At 41.3% G+C, this 19,020-nt stretch overlaps 1 protein-coding gene across 1 annotated transcript in view; it reads right to left on the reverse strand.

Moving 5' to 3' along the window:
* HHAT (hedgehog acyltransferase) overlaps nucleotides 1–19,020 on the reverse strand; it is a 172,848-nt gene that overhangs the window by 51,373 nt on the left and 102,455 nt on the right. Inside the window, 1 exon segment of the mRNA XM_081854801.1 lies at nucleotides 9,262–9,463. Within this exon segment, the coding sequence (XP_081710927.1) occupies nucleotides 9,262–9,463 (202 nt within the window).

The following is a 19,020-nucleotide window of genomic DNA, read 5'->3' on the forward strand; positions in this document are numbered from 1 at the left end:
TTCTGTGCTTGAAATATGGTGTAAATTGATCATCTGCCACTCCTGATACTCAATCTAGAGTGTGTGAGTCAGCACTGTCCAGGCGAGAAGTGTTGGTGAATATTTTGCAGTAGACTCACTTCACAAAAGCAAACAAGATAATAACAGAAAGCAACATATAATTTCAGCAGTGGCTTTGACTCTGTGGAAGGAAGATATTGCATGCAATTCCCCACAGGGCCAAAAATCCTATCCCTTGCAAGAGGGGCACCAGGGAGCCATCCTGTAAGGTGCTCTAGGAATTCAAACTCATTTTGCAGATTTCTGTGACAATATAAGCCACAGAAGAAATATCTTATTGCAGAAGTTGTAAATGTGTGTACATGTTATTTTCATGCCGTGATAAAAATGCCATCAGTCAACAGCATTAATCCTAGGATGAATGTGATCTGTTCATTCAGCAAACAAATAAATCACCCAGTGGAATGTCCTCCAAGCTTGAAGGCTGTATGGATTATGATCACTGTCTGCTAGTGGTTCATCTGCAAATGTCCTAATCACCAGCTGCGACTACATGAAGCAGTTTGCCACTGTTGAGAAGTAGTCACTGAAAACTAACCGGGCATGGTTTCATCACAGTGCAATGCTGGCCTCCTGAAGGTGATGCCATCAGTTCATGCAAGGACCTTGGTTGGAGGTACAAGAGGGATGGACCCATTCATTTACAAGGTTACTGCTGGCTATTAACCAGAAATGGGGAGACAGACCAGCTCATGCGATACCAGTGTCACCATGCTGCTGCAATTGCCTACTTGATCCCCTCCCCCTCCCCCTCTTTCCTTTTTCCTTTCTCCTTCTGTGATGGAACTCCTATTTGGAGACTTCCCTGGCTTTTTTCTGGCCCACGTAGGACCAGTCTGGATAGTTGGCCTTGGTGAAGACTTGACGTTTTCATCCCCCCAAAAGTTTTTGATTTGAGTTCCTACCGAAATGAGGCCACATTTTAATGTTGCATTTTAATCTTGTTTTTAAGTTGTATCTCAATCAATTGTTTTTATATCTGAATGTTAGCCTCCCTGAGCCCGATCTTGGCTGGGGAGGGCGGGGTATAAATAAAAATTATTATTATTATTATTATTATTATTATTATTAATTGAGTGATGTCCTCAGTTTGTGACAAGGCACAAAATTACAGACTTCTGTGGGAGATACAGCACGGGACCATATCTGCTTTGAATGATATGCCTTCTTCCTTGGTCACCACTTGCCAGATTTCCTTCTTGGCAACCAACTGCAACAAGAGCATTAAGAACACAAGAAGAGGGCCGTTGCATCGGGCCGAAAGCCCAACTAATCCAGCCTCTTCTATTTGCATTGGTCAACCAGATGCCCATAGGAAGTCCCACAGGCAGTGCCCTCCCCACTTGCCATTAGCAGCAGCTTCCTTAGAAGAGGACAGCAACACATAGCCAAAGCTGACTGTGGAATTACCCATACAAAATCATCCCACCAATGAAGAACAGGCGTGTAGCTCCACCTATGGAATCATGAAAAAGCTGTCCATCTATTAACCCTTTCCATGACCAGATCAGGTGAGGCTTCCTGTGTTCACTGAGTGTCCACTGAGGGACAGAATTTGAAGGCATAAAAATCAAAAGCAGCAATTTAAAAAGTATTAAATCATATGTTTTAGTCAAAAACAGTTTAATTGTATAAAAAGTGCACCATCTGTTGATTTTCCCTCATCAAAAAAATGGTAAATATCTTAACATCTTAAAACAACTAATTTTTAAAATGGGTATCCAACATTTAAACATTACCCCCCCCCCATTAAAATAATCTCTTTATTGTGCCTTGTGTCATCTAAATACACCTTTCAAATGAAACAGATGGAATTTTTATGGACGTTCACATATGACTTCCGCTGACATCTTTAGCTTCTTATCATGACCTAACTTTCAAATATCCTTCACATGTCAAGCACAAAAAGAAAATATGGGAGTGCCTGGGCATTTATTCTGCTGGAGCTGGCACAGAGGAAGCAGTAATTTACTGGCGAAAGGAGAAGGGTGGACAATCAAGAGAGAAAGCAAAATTATTTGTGCTTCAAGTGCCTATAAATCAATCTGTTCATTTGATCAGACAGTTCAAATCCTTGCACATTCTTGTCTGCTGGATGATATTTCCTAATGCAGTAAGAACACTACAAAGTACAGACAGCTGCGGAGCATCTTGATAATCCAGTACCACTTAATAAATACTATTAAAGCGTGTTGCGTTGAATTTTCATGAGCTCTGATTGCTGCTGTGAAAGTTGCCCTTTTGGAAAGCATGAATATTTGTGAGAGGGGATGGGTGCGTGGGGTGTAGGGTCAACGTCCATCCATAAATATAAACAAATGTGCCAAATAGACTTATCACTGCTTGACTCATCTGCCTGACACAGTAATTACAGGCAATGATTTTTGATCAACAAACCTGTGACTAGAAAGCTGTGGTGAAATGTGGCCCTAGGACTGAAGCACAAGCAAAATCTGCATTTGTGGGTTTGTTAGGGCTGTTGTATAGTCACTTTTAGATGGTAAAAGTGTGAGTGTTAGTTTACTGCGGTCTCAGGCATTCATTAAACAATAGTAGCAGCCTCAAATTTTACTTTCCAACCATCACATCACTAACCTAACAGATACAGTAATCAATATATTCCTTAGGGTCAGGGATAGGTGATTTTTTTTTTTAGCCTGAGGCTGTGCTGCCCCACAGGTAGTAGTAGTAGTAATAATAATAATAATAATAATAATAATAATAATAATAATTGATATTTATACCCCGCCCTTCCCGGTTCAGAAACCCGGGCTCAGGGCAGCTGACAACAAATTTTAAAAACTTAATTGTAATACAACATAAAAGCAGCATAAAATACAGTATAAAAGCACGAATAACAATAAAATTCAAAGTTCAAAAATCAATTTGGGGGAAATCCATCCAATAAACATTAGATAGTCACCAGGGCTAGCTGGCTAAATTAGTCCTACTTGGGCCAGAGAGGAGGCCAGGGGAGAATTAGCTGTGGGGTCCCAGAGCAGGTAATCTTCATAAAAAGGAGAGGAGGAGGGAAGGAAGGAAGGGAAATAAAAGATCAGGCTGAGTTCAAATTAAAGGCCAGGCAGAATAGCTCTGTCTTACAGGCCCGGCGGAAGGCAGTTAAATCCTATAGGGCCCTAGTCTCATGGGACAGAGCATTCCACCAGGTTGGAGCCGTCACTGAAAAGGCCCTGGCCCTGGCGGAGGATAATCTAACTTCCTTAGGGCCTGGGACCTCTAAACTATGGTTATAACCATGCTAGTGGTGGGTGGAACCAAAATGAGCAGTGCCCACACTACACACATGCACGTAAGTGGGGAGCCCGTTGCAATACAAACAGTTTCACGCCCAACAATTGTTGCGCTCACAGCATTTTGGAGCCCTTGGAATCCGCCCCCCCCCCCACCGGACATTTGACTCACTGACAAGGACTTTCCACCTCCCACCATTTCAGGTTAGAATAAGATTATTTATTTATTTTCCTGGCATCACACGGTCATCATACAGTCGCAAGTGAGTCAATTGCGTCTAAGTGGTGGTGGTGGGGATGCCTGTCTGAAAAGAAAGCCTGGATTTATTTGTATGTTTGCAAGGTAAGCTTTCTGTAGCTTTCCCCCAGAACTTATTTTCACTGATTCAGAAATGGGCTAAATAGTTAAGTGGAGAATGACTAACCTTGTTCTCCAAAGACTAAATCATAAAGCTGGCTTTTTGGTTGTTGTTGTTGTGGTTTTTTTTTTAAAAAAACTTGAGATGGATTTTTCAGTCACCCCTTAAGATGAGTCATCTGCACGTAGTTTCATCTGCTGCTTGCTTTTTGCCTCACTCAGTGCAGGAATGTTACTGCTGTAAAAGTGGCATGTGTCCTGGTTCTTTTTATTTCTGGTCTGCTGGGGATTGCTCTTCCGGCACGAAGATTTATTTAATTATATTTTTACTCATTTAAAATAAATTACAGATTGATTTTCAAACCCAGTGCTACCCAGAGTGCTTTATAAAAAGAATAACACACACACACACACGCGAACATAGAAAGCATAGCGCAGTTTTAAAACAAAGTTAAATGTAGACATTTCAAAACAGTGCAAAATGTTACTAAAGCCAGCATGAACGAACATGATCATAAAATCATAGAATCTTAAGAGTTGGAAGGGAACCAAGGGTCATCTAGTCCAACACCCTGCAATGCAGGAATCTTAGCTAAAGCATCCGTGACAGACGACCATTTTTTTTTTCCCATAGCAAAAAACAGCAACCCACAGCCACAACCAGATTAGCTATGAAAAGCAGCAGTACGATTGTTAAGAGCTGTTTAAATGCTGTCAAGGCGTGGAGCCTGATGAACTTCATACAGAATTGAGTTCCAGTCCCCATGACTGAAAGAGCACTGGGTATCTTCTTAAGTCTAGATCATGGCTAGGCAAAATAAGGCCCGGGGGCCGGATCCGGCCCAATCGCCTTCTAAATCCGGCCCGCGGACAGTCCAGGAATCAGCAGGTTTTTACATGAGTAGAATGTGTGCTTTTATTAAAATGCATCTCCTGGTTATTTGTGGGGAATTGAATTCGTTCTTTCCCCCCAAAAATATAGTCCAGCCCCCCCACAAGGTCTGAGGGACAGTGCACTGCCCCCCTGCTGAAAAAGTTTGCTGACCCCTGGTCTAGATGCTTGCATGGAGAATCTAATGTACAGTGGTACCTTGGGTTACATACGCTTCAGGTTATATACGCTTCAGGTTACAGACTCTGCTAACCCAGAAATATTACCACAGGTTAAGAACTTTGCTTCAGGATAAGAACAGTAATCGTGCTCTGGCGGCGCGGCAGCAGCAGGAGGCCCCATTAGCTAAAGTGGTGCTTCAGGTTAAGAGCAGTTTCAGGTTAAGAACAGACCTCCGGAATGAATTAAGTACTTAACCCGAGGTACCACTGTATATGGAAGTCTCCAAATGGGCTTACCCAGAAGAAAAAAAGTATATGAATTGATACAGACCTTCTAACCAGCAGTGTACACACAAGGGCTGCTGATGTGGTCATGTACCCCTGTGTAAGCAGGGACTGCCCATTTGTTTCATTGTCCAGTCACACTCTGCATGCACCATTATGTTTTCTGAGTGATAAGCCTGCTGGATTACACTAAAGTCACATCCAGTCCAGTATTCTATTTCCACAATGGCCAAACAGATAGCTTTGAGAAGCCCACCAGCAGGACATAACTGAAATGGCTCTCCCCTACTCATGATCCCCAGGAAGTAACTGGCATGTTCTCTCTGATCCAGGAGGTAATAATATACAGATATCATGATTAGACAAATCATAGGCACAACTAGAGTGGGCCCTAAAAATATATCTCAAAGCAAAGACCACTTGATAATCTGAGGTTTCTAAGTCGTTTTCAAGGGCAACACCATGTAGGGTGCACTGCAGTAGTCCAATTTGGAAGTTACCAAACATGAAATATCAACATTTCTGCCCAAAAGGGGCTGACAAACCAGTTTTGGCCACCAAGGCCATCTGAGACGCCAGTAACAATGTTAAATCCAGGAACACTCCCGAGCTATAGACTTGCTCCTTCCAGCAGAGTAGAAGCGCATCCCAGACAGGCTGTCTCTCTATCTCCCAGACTCGAGAACTTGGTACACGTAACACCTCTGTCTTTTCAGGATTGAGCTTTGATTTATTGGCCCACATGCAAGCCATCACTGCCTTAAAACACCTCTCCCAATTCAGATGGAACAGAGAGATAAAGCTGGGTGTTGTCTGCATATTAACAACACTTTGCTCTAAATCCTCTGATGACAGATTCCAGAGGCGTCATAGAGATGTCAAATAATATGGGGGACAAGATGGAACCCTATGGGACGGCACAGGACAACTTCCATGGTGCTGAACAGCGCTGCCGCCCCCTTCACTACTTGCTGGAAATGGTCCTGGAGGTAGGAATAATAATAATAATAATAATAATAATAATAATAATAATAATAATAATAATTTGTTATTTATACATTTATACCCCGCCCATCTGGCTGGGCTTCCCCAGCCACTCTTTGCGGCTTCCAACACAATATTAAAATACAGTAATGCCTCAAACATTAAAAGCTTCCCTAAACAGGGCTGCCTTAAGATGTCGTCTAAAAGTCTGGTAGTTGTTGTTTTATTTGACATCTGATGGGAGGGCGTTCCACAGGGCGGGTGCCACTACCGAGACTGAAACCACTGAAGTAGAGAGCCTCCAACCCCCACCTTATATTTCACAAATTTGTTTCATCCATTTTTCAAAGGTGTTCAAGTTGGCTTTAAAATGGTCTGTGATGACATCAACGTTCAATAATATCTGACTCATAATGCAAATGAGTTTTTGACGCAAGCTCTCTCATTCCTCTGCAAATGGTTTCCTGCGTATCATTTAAATGGAGCACTTTGAACTTGTGTACCTATTTTGCGCCTGTACTTTCTGCATTCAGACTAAGTGCTCAAGAAAGGAAGCTGCTGTGCTGGCAGTTGGTTGACCCACATTTCGTTGCTTGAATGGACATGAACTTTTCAAAACGGAATGCAATTTACGGAAGAAAATCCAGGTGCATACCAAGAGAAGAGCATTCGTTATGCAAATGTGACTTTTACAAATGCAAACCATCCTTGTGTGTTGGGGTGGATTGTGAGTGGTAGGGTAGCTTTCGCATCAGCTTCCAGTATGCTCTTCAGTGGGGAAGGTTGGATATTATGCCTGGATGCCTCTCACTTCTGCCTGAGACCCAATACCAGGAAGATTCTTGGTTGTCTCATAGCTGAATTGCCTTGCTGGTGCTTTTCTGGAAAGCAGGCAGGAGGGCAGATTATATCCTTCCCTAAGTTGCCCCAGAACCAGCTTGAAGCACAAAACACAACTCTGGGTGGGGTCATGATGCTTATTTGACCTCCCAGCAGCAGAGGAGTCTCAAAGCGGCTAACAATCTCCTTTTCCTTCCTCCCACACAACAAACACTCTGTGAGGTAAGTGAGGCTGAGAGACTTCAGAGAAGTGTGACTAGCCCAAGGTCATCCAGCAGCTGCAGGTGGAGGAGCTGGGAAGCAAACCCAGTTCACCAGATTATGAGTCCACCGCTCTTAACCACTATACCATCCTGGTGCCAGGAGGAAGAGTGGAAGGGGGCAAGGTGGTGGGGAGGTTAGTACTATGTTCAATACACTGGTGGGAATATGGCTGTACAAATGTGCGATAACTGACTTAAAATTTACAGATTGTTCCCTATTGAAGGAGAATTACATGAAGATGATGTACAGATGGTACACAACACCAGTGCAGTTAGGGAAAATGTACAAAACTAGTTCAAATATATGTTGGAAGTGTAAGGAAAAGGAGGGAACATTTTATCATATGTGGTGGGATTGTAAGGTAATTTAAAAAAAAAGGGAAATGATATACAATGAATTGAAGAAAATTTGTTAAAAAACCCGAGGCATTTTTGTTGGGGATTGTAGGGAAAGACCTGCCAAAAAAAAAAAAAGAAAGAAAAACATTTTCATGTATGCGACAACGGCCGCGAGAGTTCTGGTAGCACAAGGATGGAAGACTGAATAAACCCCAACTAAAGAATCATGGCAAGAAAAATTGATGGACTATGCAGAACTGGCAAAATTGACATATAAGCTACGGGACAAGGACAATTGTGACTTTAAGGATGAATGGGAACCTTTCACAAAGTATCTGAAGACACAACAAAGCGAACTGGACTCCTTGGCAGGTTTTGAATAAACATTCACATTTTTTTTACTAATAATAATCAGCTAAACAGTTTGAGGATCTATACAACTTTGTAACATGCAGAAAACAGAATTATTGGAGAAACCAAAGACTGGAACTGAGGGAAGTCGGGGGGTGGGGTGGGGGACTGTGGGTTCTGTGGGGGGGGAGGAAAAATGGGGGGGGAATAAGGATATGTTTTTGGATAATATGTCTTGTTATAACTTTGAATTAATTTTTTTTTAAAAAAAGGAAAGTGTGCGATAACAAGTTGCTTTGATGCAACTTCACCTAATCTCCCCACAAACAAATCAAAACGAATGCTCATTAAATAGCTGATGTCATCTAATCTTCTCACAAACAAACGAGGATGAATATTCAATAAGCAGGCCGCCTAGAAGCACCCAGTGAGAGAAGATGGGATTTGAAGAAAAGGATTTGATACTCACACAGCAAGAATCTATATTGAATTGCACTTGGGGGGGGTGAAGCTTCACCACCAACACTGATGGGGTGGAGATGTTGAGCATGTGTACGTTTCCGTCTCACTAGCAGGGCTTCTAGCACAGAAGATCTCATTCAAGATGCTTGCCTTTTAAGTTCCTCCCTTGAACTTCCCAAGCTATGAGATACAGGCAGACAAGAGACCCAAAGAACTTCCTTTACACTAAATCAGGGGTAGCCAACATAGTGCCCTTCAGGTGTTGTTGTACTGCAACACCCAATATCTGTTACTATTGGCCATGCTAGCTGGGAGTGATGGGAATTGGAGTCTAGCAACTTCAGATAAATGAACAAACAGCTGCACTAAATTTCTGATGCCATAAATTATTTAGTAGCAATCTATGATTTTTAAGGGATGCGGGTGGCACTGCGGGTTAAACCACAGAGCCTAGGACTTGCTGATCAGAAGGTCGGCGGTTCAAATCCCCGCGACGGGATGAGCTCCCATTGCTCGGTCCCTGCTCCTGCCCACCTAGCAGTTCAAAAGCACGTCAAAGTGCAAGTAGATAAACAGGTACCGCTCCGGCGGGAAGGTAAACGGCGTTTCCGTGCGCTGCTCTGGTTCGCCAGAAGCGTCTTAGTCCTGCTGGCCACATGAACCGGAAGCTGTACGCCAGCTCCCTCGGTCAATAAAGCGAGATGAGCGCCGAAACCCCAGAGTCAGTCATGACTGGACCTAACGGTCAGGGGTCCCTTTACCTTTATGATTTTTAAGCAAAGTAAAATCCCCTATTAGATGACCTTCAGGACTTTTAATTACCTTTTGTTGTCATTGTATTTCATAGCACACCCACTTTCTGTATTATGTAGCTCTAGAAAGTTGCCAGTCCCGAAACTCGAGTCCAGCAGGTGGGCGCGTTCTGATAGCACTGAACCACCTGAAGTCTCTAGTAGAGGGAGTCTAGTCCTAAACACAGTTCTGAGCATTACAAAATGAAAACCAATGAACTTACAATTAAGTCACGGACAGCTGGAAGAGAAACCAGCCTCTTCACTCCATTTTCGGCTGCTACTCCAAGCCAATTAAGTATCGCCCAGGACCAAAGGTAGCTATAACCGCCGTGCCAATAGCTTACAAAAGCAAACGTGATTGCTGTGGAGAACAGCATCTTAAAGATGCTGCAGTGGGATCCTCCCATCGGGATGTAAATGTACCTGCCAAGGAAATTATAAGCAGAAGTAATTAAGACTTCATTGAAATCACAGCAATACAACTACTGCAATATAAATTTGTTTTCACCAGCAGCTCTAAAGTGCTGCCTTGACTAATTACCTGACATTTTCTTTCTGAAACCTCTATAGTTTCTTAAAGACAGTGGATGAGTTCGTGTGTTTTTTTGTTATTGTTTTTTTTAAAATAATAGTTCATGCTTTTTGGCAAGATGAGGCATCTCCCTCCCCCTGCCCCCACCTGGAAGATGCCAAAACTGAATACACAGGCTATGCCACATTCCCAGTGAGGTTAAACTTAAATAATAATAATAATAATAATAATAATAATAATAATAATAATAATAATAATAATTATTATTATTATTATTATTATTATTATTATTATTATTATTTATTACTTATACCCCGCCCATCTGGCCGGGCTTCCCCAGCCACTCTGGGTGGCTTCCAACAGAGTATTAAAATCATGATTAAAAAATAGACAGTGAGTTAGAACAGGATATTAACCAGGACCAAGCAGTCATCTACATAGCTACTTAAATAATAATAATAATAATAATAATAATAATAATAATAATAATAATTTATTACTTATACCCCGCCCATCTGGCCGGGCTTCCCCAGCCACTCTGGGTGGCTTCCAACAGAGTATTAAAATCATGATTAAAAAATAGACAGTGAGTTAGAACAGGATATTAACCAGGACCAAGCAGTCATCTACATAGCAAATAAATAATTCCATATTTACTTGCGTGGTTTCTTAAATCTTTCCGCAATAGGTTTCGTGAAACACTATTGTTAGATGAAATGCTTTGTTTGAAAATTTTTGGTAAAATCTTGTTTGGTAATTTTAAGTAAATTTTAGTAATGTCTTTGCCTTCATTCACATTGTTTCTTTTTTACTTTCTGTTTTATTTTCAATAAGTATCTATACAGAAGTATTACGCAAAGTTCAGAGCTGCTGTTGAGAACGGAAGCATGCAGTTTTTCCTCTCACTCCCACAATTTACCTGACATCATTGCATCGTATTTGACTATGTCAAACTCAGAGTAGGCACACTGAAATCAACTGACTTAAGTGCATGGATTTCACTGGGTCTACTCTGAGTTTGGGACTGGCTCTTCTCCACATTGGCAGGGATGCTGGTGGAGTGGGGAGGATCAGACCATGTAATGGTACCCGGAGCGAGGGTAAGTTGTAATGCATGTCACACAGAGTGAGGAATCCAACCCAAGACTTCCGTATTTGTAACATGGTCCCAACCTAAGTTTTCCTTTTGAGGTAGGAAATGCAATCAGTCGTTTGATCCATAATGTTTACATTTATAATTATTATTACAGCTCCACTGGTTTTGAGGGGAAATGAAGTCCCCTTCCCAAGTGATATTTCAAAGAAATAGAAACAAATTGTACAGGATTAAGGAGATATAGATCTAACTGAAGAATGCAATTAGAAGAAGCAACATTTAATTCTCAAATGCTTACGACATTTCAGAATCACTATTCATCTCTCTGTATGATGGTCAACACCAGCCTTTGAGGTCCTTCTGTTCCATAAATCAGGCTTCAATCCTCAACATACATCTTCTTAGCGAATAAACCTCACTGTATGAGGTGGCATCTACTTCTGAGTAAACCAGCACAGGGATGTATTATTAATCAGCACCATTTCCCCCAGGGAATATTTGATTATTAGATCCTGGTCTCAAACACACAACAAAACTAGGGAATTGGGGAATGGGAAGTGTAATAAGAGCACTCTACTCTTCGTGTAGTGGCTCTGCAAGTGTTATTGTAGCTGGAGGTTATGCAAGCAGCCCAGAAGTGCTTTCTAAGTGCTATCCGTCCTTGCAATTTAGACATCCCAATTGAGAGACTGCCAGGCTTTCGTCAGTAGTTCTGCACCGGCAGAAAGCTTCTTCTGGGGAAACAAACCAGGACTCCTTTGAAGAACTGGACATGATCTATCCTGTGTGGTTTAGATTCTCTCATGTTGTTCTTGCATACCTTCAGTATGGAATACATATAAGCCCCCCAACCCTCATGTAAAAATCAGTTCTAATGAAAGCTAAAACACGGGGCATAAAAATTTCCAATAGACAGTTCAACAGGGTGCATCTTGGGTTCTTTTAAAAGGATAGGTCTCCCTTCCTCAACCTGAAGTTCCTATTGGGCACAGCAAACACAGTCAATGGCCAAGGATTATGGTAGTTGTGGTCCAAAACATCTGGATGGCACCAGGCTGAGGAAGGCAGCTCTGTCTGGCAGTATATCTGTCAGAATCAGGGTTTGGAAGTCAGAAAAAGCAGAGCACTGTGTGTTTCCGCATCAGTAATATGCTGTTGTGTTTGTTAAGCTCATCTGACTTTTTTTTAACAGCCCTTGCCAGCAAGGTGAACATCGCAGGACACAAGCTGGTCCCTGAAAGGATAATTCAAGAATGTTTTCCACGAAAGCATCCTCTAACTGTAGCAGATTCAGGCTGCTTCTCATCAGGAAGCTCATCTGTTTGTGCAAATGATCTCAATTGGCACCAATGTGACCATCACTAGGAACAGTCTTATAAATGACAACTTTAATTTAAAAGTGTGCTTTCAATTACAGTTCAGTTTACACGGTGTCAACTGGCTCTCCTTAGGTGACTGCTCAGGCAGCTGTACAGGAGGAAAGAGATTCAATTATCTGACTTTTACAATCTAGTTCCAGCAGTTGGTTAATTGAGCATTAATTCCTTTTTGCTTATGAAAAGTCTTGGATGTGAATCCTTGAGGGGGGTGGGATCTAGGTATAGTTTTAGTGTTGACAGTGGAACCATTAAGAGCTAGATGGTAACACATTGCACAAGCGGTCGTGTCCGGCTGTGACTTAAAACTGATGAAAGATTGGACTCAAGCTATACTAGTTACCAGGTTAAGTTCAAGGTGCTGGTTTTGGTGTATACAGACCTATACAGCTGTAGACCTGGAGACCTGAAATGTCCCTGGGGAAACTGGATACCTGATGGATACCTCATCAATCCCTGCACTCTGCAGGTGAGGGCCTCTAGCAGACAGCATCTTATCAGGAGGTCCATTCCACCCAATGTAGGAACTGGGCTTTTTAAGTTGTGACATCCACACTTCGGAATTCACTCAGCTTGAATATTGGCCAGGCACTCTCTCTGCTGTCTTTCCAGCACCCGCTGAAGATCTTCCTTTTCCAACAAGCCTTGTATGTAAAGGTCTTTCCCAGTCTACATTGGACTTGTTTCTAAATGTTTCATATGTTTTATTGTTTGTGTGTTTGAGGTCCTGAACTTCTTTGAGGAAGAAGGGCAGGATAGAAATTTAATAAATAATGACGATCATGGCAGTTAATTCCCAATGAAATCATAGGAGACTTAATTGACGGCTGATTTGTCCCACCAGCTTCACGGGAAACTGTGTAATTATAGTCCTGGTCTGTCCTTCCAAACACATTTATGTAGGTAATGAAGTATTTGAGTAGTATATTGCCTTGAGTAATAAAATCTGGAGAACTCAACCGTTTGCCATAAATGCGTGACATTTTGTTTGGTTCTAATAAAGGTATTGCCCAGACATGGATTGTGAAGTGTTTTCTCTACGTTATAGAATTTTTACCTACCTAATGAAAAAAAGCCTGACAAATTAAAGTACAATAAAAAATTGTCTAGTAAGCTTTCATGTGCATGCACACCTCTTCAGATACGCTGTGTATCTGAAGAAGTGGACATGCACACGAAAGTGTATACCAGAACAAACTTAATTGGCTATAACAGGGATCAGCAAACATTTCAGCAGGGGGCCAGTCCACTGTCCCTCAGACCTTGTGGAGGGGGGGAGGGAATGAATGAATTCCTATGCCCCACAAATAACCCAGAGATGCATTTTAAATAAAAGCACACATTCTACTCATGTAAAAACACCAGGCAGGCCCCACAAATAACCTAGAGATGCATTTTCAATAAAAGGACACATTCTACTCATGTAAAAACACACTGATTCCCAGACCATCCGTGGGCCAGATTTAGAAGGTGATTGGGCCAGATCCGGCCCCCAGGCCTTAGTTTGCCTACCCCTGGTCTACAAGGTGCTACTAGACAATTTATTTTTATTTTTATTTCAACTGCGTCAGACCAACACTGCTACCTACCTGAATTTAAAGTATTTCTTACTGAAAAGTAGCCCACCTTGTATTGGTGGTGATTGTGCAAAGCACTCCTCCTACAACTGCACAGCATCCTTTTTCAAGTAACTGGGCAGCTTCTTAAAGTCAGCTTATCTCTTGCAGGCAAGCTGTTCCATTTAAGCAGCACATCATAATTTTAACTCACAAGATGCCCATTAGTGAATTGGACAGATTATGTAAATACTACCCTTCAAATCCCTATTGCATCACAAACATAATTACTGAAATATTTAAGAATGACATTTCTTGAAGACGTAAAACTTTCAAACCCAGTTACCGCTTCCTTAGTTTCTTAGAAGTGTTAGCCGCAGCACAGTGAGACAGCCTTTTGGAAGCATTTGTTTGTGCTTGCAAACTTTGCTGCTTAATGGCTTCAGTATTAGACTTCCCAAATCCATCATGCTTTCAATGAATCTGCTTACAAGCTGCCCCTGGATGAATAAGCACTCTGAATTCCTGCAAGATCTGCATTTTTGTGGCATTTTCACCTTATTTGCATCAAGCCATCTGGTTTTGGGTTGTTGTTTTTTTTTACAATATTTTAACACTTTCACACCAAATCTTCTTATTTCTTATTAATGAAACTTGTATGTGTCAGAGAACTACAATGTCCAATACGAAAACATCATACACATGGAGGGGCAGTGGGCCCGTGCTACAGCTACGTGCAAGATGAGAGAGCAATGTGGGTGTATGAGCAAAATGCTGCAAGAATCGGGGTGGGGATGTAGAAGCAAATTAACATGCCTACGCCCATCTCAAATGTTACATTGCATGTGCATTATGACTGTATGAGTAGTCTCTCTGTTCAATCGTGCGCATAGGATTTTCAGTTTGGAGACTGCAAGGGTACTACGAAGTCAATGATGCAGGGTGACCGCAAGAGACACTTACACACAAAAAATTGAGGTTTTTTAATCAAACTTAGTGTAAGGAATGTTCATCACCACTATGGCAATACAAGGAGAACAAAGACTATGAAAATATGACTATGCAGATTTGTTTCCCCCCAGAAAGGTCTTGATCAGGGTCAAGAAAACAGAATTAAAAATGGAATTCCACCTGTGAGCTTTGTATGCACTTTATGGAAATCAGAGAAGGTATTTATGACTCTTAATATGATTATCTACTTAAAGTCATCCAACAGTGATTTAAAGGACACACTGTCCATTATGGAACTGACAGCCCTCTCTACCATCCAAGATTGCTTTTCCTTGGTTGATAATGAAATATTTGTGTCTTTGAGACATGCTACATGGATGTATTTTAAACAAAGGTAGAAATGGCTGAAATGACTTTTGGAGAACAAGAAGCTACAAAATGGCAAAACCCAAGTTTCAGAGAAGGACAACTAATTTTTTGAGGCAGAGGAACAACTGCTCCTAAGTGCATTACGGTCTATCCAGTATTTAAATTCTTAAACACATTCCTTACTAATTTAACAAGCTTGCCTAAGTGCTTGCTAGATTTTAATATTTTAATGGGCAAAAAGATGGAGAGACTAAAGCCATGAACCGTAGAAACTTTGCTAATGACCAAATGGAAGAAGACCAGAAGTTGGAAGAAGACGAGGGAAAATAACTAATGAGCATCTTTATTTTTCCCCAGGATTCACATTCTACTTTGCACTTCATTTGAAATAATACACCAAAAATCTCAAGGGTCATCATAATAATATATGGGGCTTCAATTTCTTTCACTCTTCTGTGGTCAAAGTAGGAATGGACAAATTTGTCCTTCTATTTCTTTCTCTATCTAAATGTTTCCAATCCCTCATTTCTGCATCAGTTTGCAATTTTTTAAAAAAATCAAATCAAATCTTCACGATTAATAATAATTATACTTCATTGTGAAGTAATTAATACTGATCTACAGCTGATTAACTACACTGCAAACAACAGCAAAGCAGTGTATTACAAGAATAAAGACAACTCCCCCCCCCCCAACTAATTGGTTGAGGAAATCTTGGCAGATTATCTTAACGATAAAACTTACAGATGAGATAAAACAATACATGATAATCAGGAGAACAAAGTTATTGAGAGGTGGGCTTTGTTTTTACATTTTTGGAACGGCAATCTAAATGGTGAAATTTATCCTTTCAATCTATTCACCGCATTTTTAAGTTTTTTTGTGGGCTGGGTTTATGTTTTTTTAATATGCTCCCATTTTTCTCTTCACATGTCATTTTTATTTTATTTTCTTCTTTCCCTCACTACTTGTTTTCTTTCTTCCTGACAAGCAAGCTTGTTTGATGTGTAACGATTTTGGCTACAAAGTGTAATGATACAATATTAATAAAATTATTTTTTTTAAAGAATATAAAAATTCAATGATATATTCAACTAAAGGCAATGGCATAGAAAACCTAAATTTATTAAATAATAACATCCTTTCTAAAACCATGACAACCATATTTCTCTAGAAAATGTAGGGGGAGATACCTGTAAATCTGAAACCAAACTACAGTGGTACCTTGGGTTAAGAACTTAATTTGTCCCAGAGGTCTGTTCTTAACCTGAAACTGTTCTTAACCTGAAGCACGACTTTAGCTAATGGGGCCTCCCGCTGCTGCACGATTTCTGTTCTCATCCTGAAGCAAAGTTCATAACCCGAAGTACTATTTCTGGGTTAGTGGAGTCTGTAACCTGAAGCGTCTGTAACCCAAGGGACTACTGTATATGAAATATAATTCCACCATACTGAATAAAAATGATCAGGATCTTCCTGTCCCTTAGAAATCTGTAACTTATGTGTTATTCTTTTCTGAAACAACTGAATTCCAGACAAGAATTCCATCATGCAGGCTCCATGATGCCCACACTGGTGCCCCCAGGCAGCTGCCCCAGACTCTGAGTTATAGGGCAAAACGTGCAAGTAATTTCTAGGCAACTTCTGTGAAATGAGAGTGAGTGTCGTGTGGCCATCTTGTATATTTTTCCTGGTACTTAGGAATGCTCCCTGTTGCCATTAGATGCAGTGTGTGTGTGTAAAATCAATATTGTGTGATCCCCACAACCAGGAACAGCAGGCCATAAATGACCTCCTATGGTAAGTGTGAAATTGCTGTCTCTCTGATTTTGAGTAATACCACACTGCCCATGGCAGCCATCTTGTGTTATGCCGTGCCCTACATAGCAGCTATTTTGTCACTGAAACCCTCAGCACTCTTGGAAATCTGAAATGTGTCCACAAGCCCCAAAAAGTTGGTGACCCCCGCTCTTAATACTCTTGTGCATGCGTGGTGCTGTTTTGGCTCTGTAGGCAATGGGTCTCACAGCCTGAACATCAGAAAGATAACATCAGAAATCCTTGTCTAACATTCCAAAATGGCACAAAAGGCACTGCCCAACATTTTACAGTCTAAACACAGAAGTATTCTGTTTAGACTGCAAAATGGTGGGCAAGGCCTTTTGTGCTGCTTCAGAATGTTAGACAAGGATTTGAAAACACTTTCTTCAGTGCTTTCTCTGAGTTTCTTCTGACACCAGTTAGACACATTTAATCAACAAAGCACAATTTAATTAAGGGTGTGAAGGGAAAGAAAACCCAATAATGTGGCACTGATTACAAAAATAGATATCTTCAAAGTAATACACTTCAAAGATGATTGCTGTGTGTGTGTGTGTGTGTGTGAGTGAGAGAGAGAGAGAGAGAGAGAGAGAGAGAGAGAGAGAGAGAGAGACAGAAGGAACCGGAACTAAGTAATGCATGCTTCCTAATGAGCATGCAATAAAATGGGTTAGAATCCACCCCCCCAGTGTTGGGATCCACTCTGGAATCCATCAGGTGATGTGCAAATGTTCCCCATGTTTCAAATGCACAGATGGTTTTGCATTAAGTTGGATGTTCATTTTTATGACCTGTGTTTCATGCTTTAAAAAACCCAACTACTGTGAAGATGGTTCTGGCCTCAAGCCAAGTTCTTCTAAGTCTAAGCACATAACTCCATTGTTTCAAAGTCCTTTTAAAAAATAAAAAAGAAGCTTTAAAAATTGTGGCTTATAGTAGATTTGTGCTGCAGGAAGGGGTGATAAAGTTGACATCTTTTTGCTCAATGTCCTTTGTATGAATTCAGAGCCACGTCTACTTTTTTCGTGACAAAAATAAGGTTGTTTTCGACTGCTTTCTTTTCCTGTGTGCTCTACAGAGAAATCACAGCTGCTTAAATGAAATGGATTTTTCTTTTCCTTCAGCCCATCAAGTGAATTGGTTTAAACCTGTGTAAACCCTTGCAAGATGCTTTGCAAAGATGTAAGGAATAATTTGAAGGCAATAAGACAGCAAAGTGTTTTATCTCTTGTGATCAAGCATAGAGGGAAATCTCACATTATTGTATCCGGGCTGTGCCTGTTAGTTCATCCTTCTTTCTTTCTTTTGACCTCAATATCTGACATCCATATTAATCCACTAAGAAATCTGCTATCATGAGACAGGATTACTTAATTGTAACTAAACTTAATGCTTTTTTAAGCTGACTCCCTATGTGTACATGCATTTGTGTCTGTACTGGTTCTCACATAAGGCATGCATTTGCAAAAATCACTTGGGAAATGAAAACTTTTATATGTAATTTTCAAGGCACAACTCTGTGTTCCTTCACCTTCAAAGAAGACAACTGCTTGGGACCAGGCGACTGAAAGGGTCACCTTCATCCTCAAAAGCCTGACTGCCCACTGTGCCTCATCGAAGGCCATGCTCTGTGTGCTGCCTGTGATCAGAGGTTCAGCTAGCTGGAATGTATGACAGAGCCTTTTTCATTATGGCACCCATGCTTAGAAGCTCACCTGGGCCTCTCTTTATTGGCTCACCAGCATCTAGTAATTTCTGTTCCATCAAGCTTTTGGGTTGCCCTGAGCTTATATATGTATCTTGCTGTTGTAGAACTGGCATCCTATTCCCAGATCACTGACACATGGCTTAGACAACTACCAGTGCACCCGAGTCCATAGATACCTGCCTTGGGGACCACAAGGTCCTCTCCCTAATGCTGCTGAAATGATACTTGAAAGAAGCATTATACTGTAGCCAATGGAATAAGTTGCAGTGTGTGTGCTGTGTCCACAGCAGTTTGCAACTGTGCCTGAGGCTCCAAAAAGGTTGGTCATCTCAGGCTTGGTTCAATCCCCAGCTTCTCCAGCTAAGGCCATGAAGGACCAGCCAGCTTTGTAGGTAGCCAATGTGGTGTCCTCCAAATGTTGTTAGACTACAGCTAGGACTTGCCGATCAGAAGGTTGGCGGTTCGAATCCCCGTGACAGGGTGAGCTCCCGTTGCTCGGTCCCTGCTCCTGCCAACCTAGCAGTTCGAAAGCACGAAGTGCAAGTAGATAAATAGGTACCACTCCGGCGGG

Source organism: Podarcis erhardii, assembly GCF_964252035.2.
Source record: "Podarcis erhardii genome assembly, chromosome: 3".
NCBI classification, from domain to species: domain Eukaryota; kingdom Metazoa; phylum Chordata; class Lepidosauria; order Squamata; family Lacertidae; genus Podarcis; species Podarcis erhardii.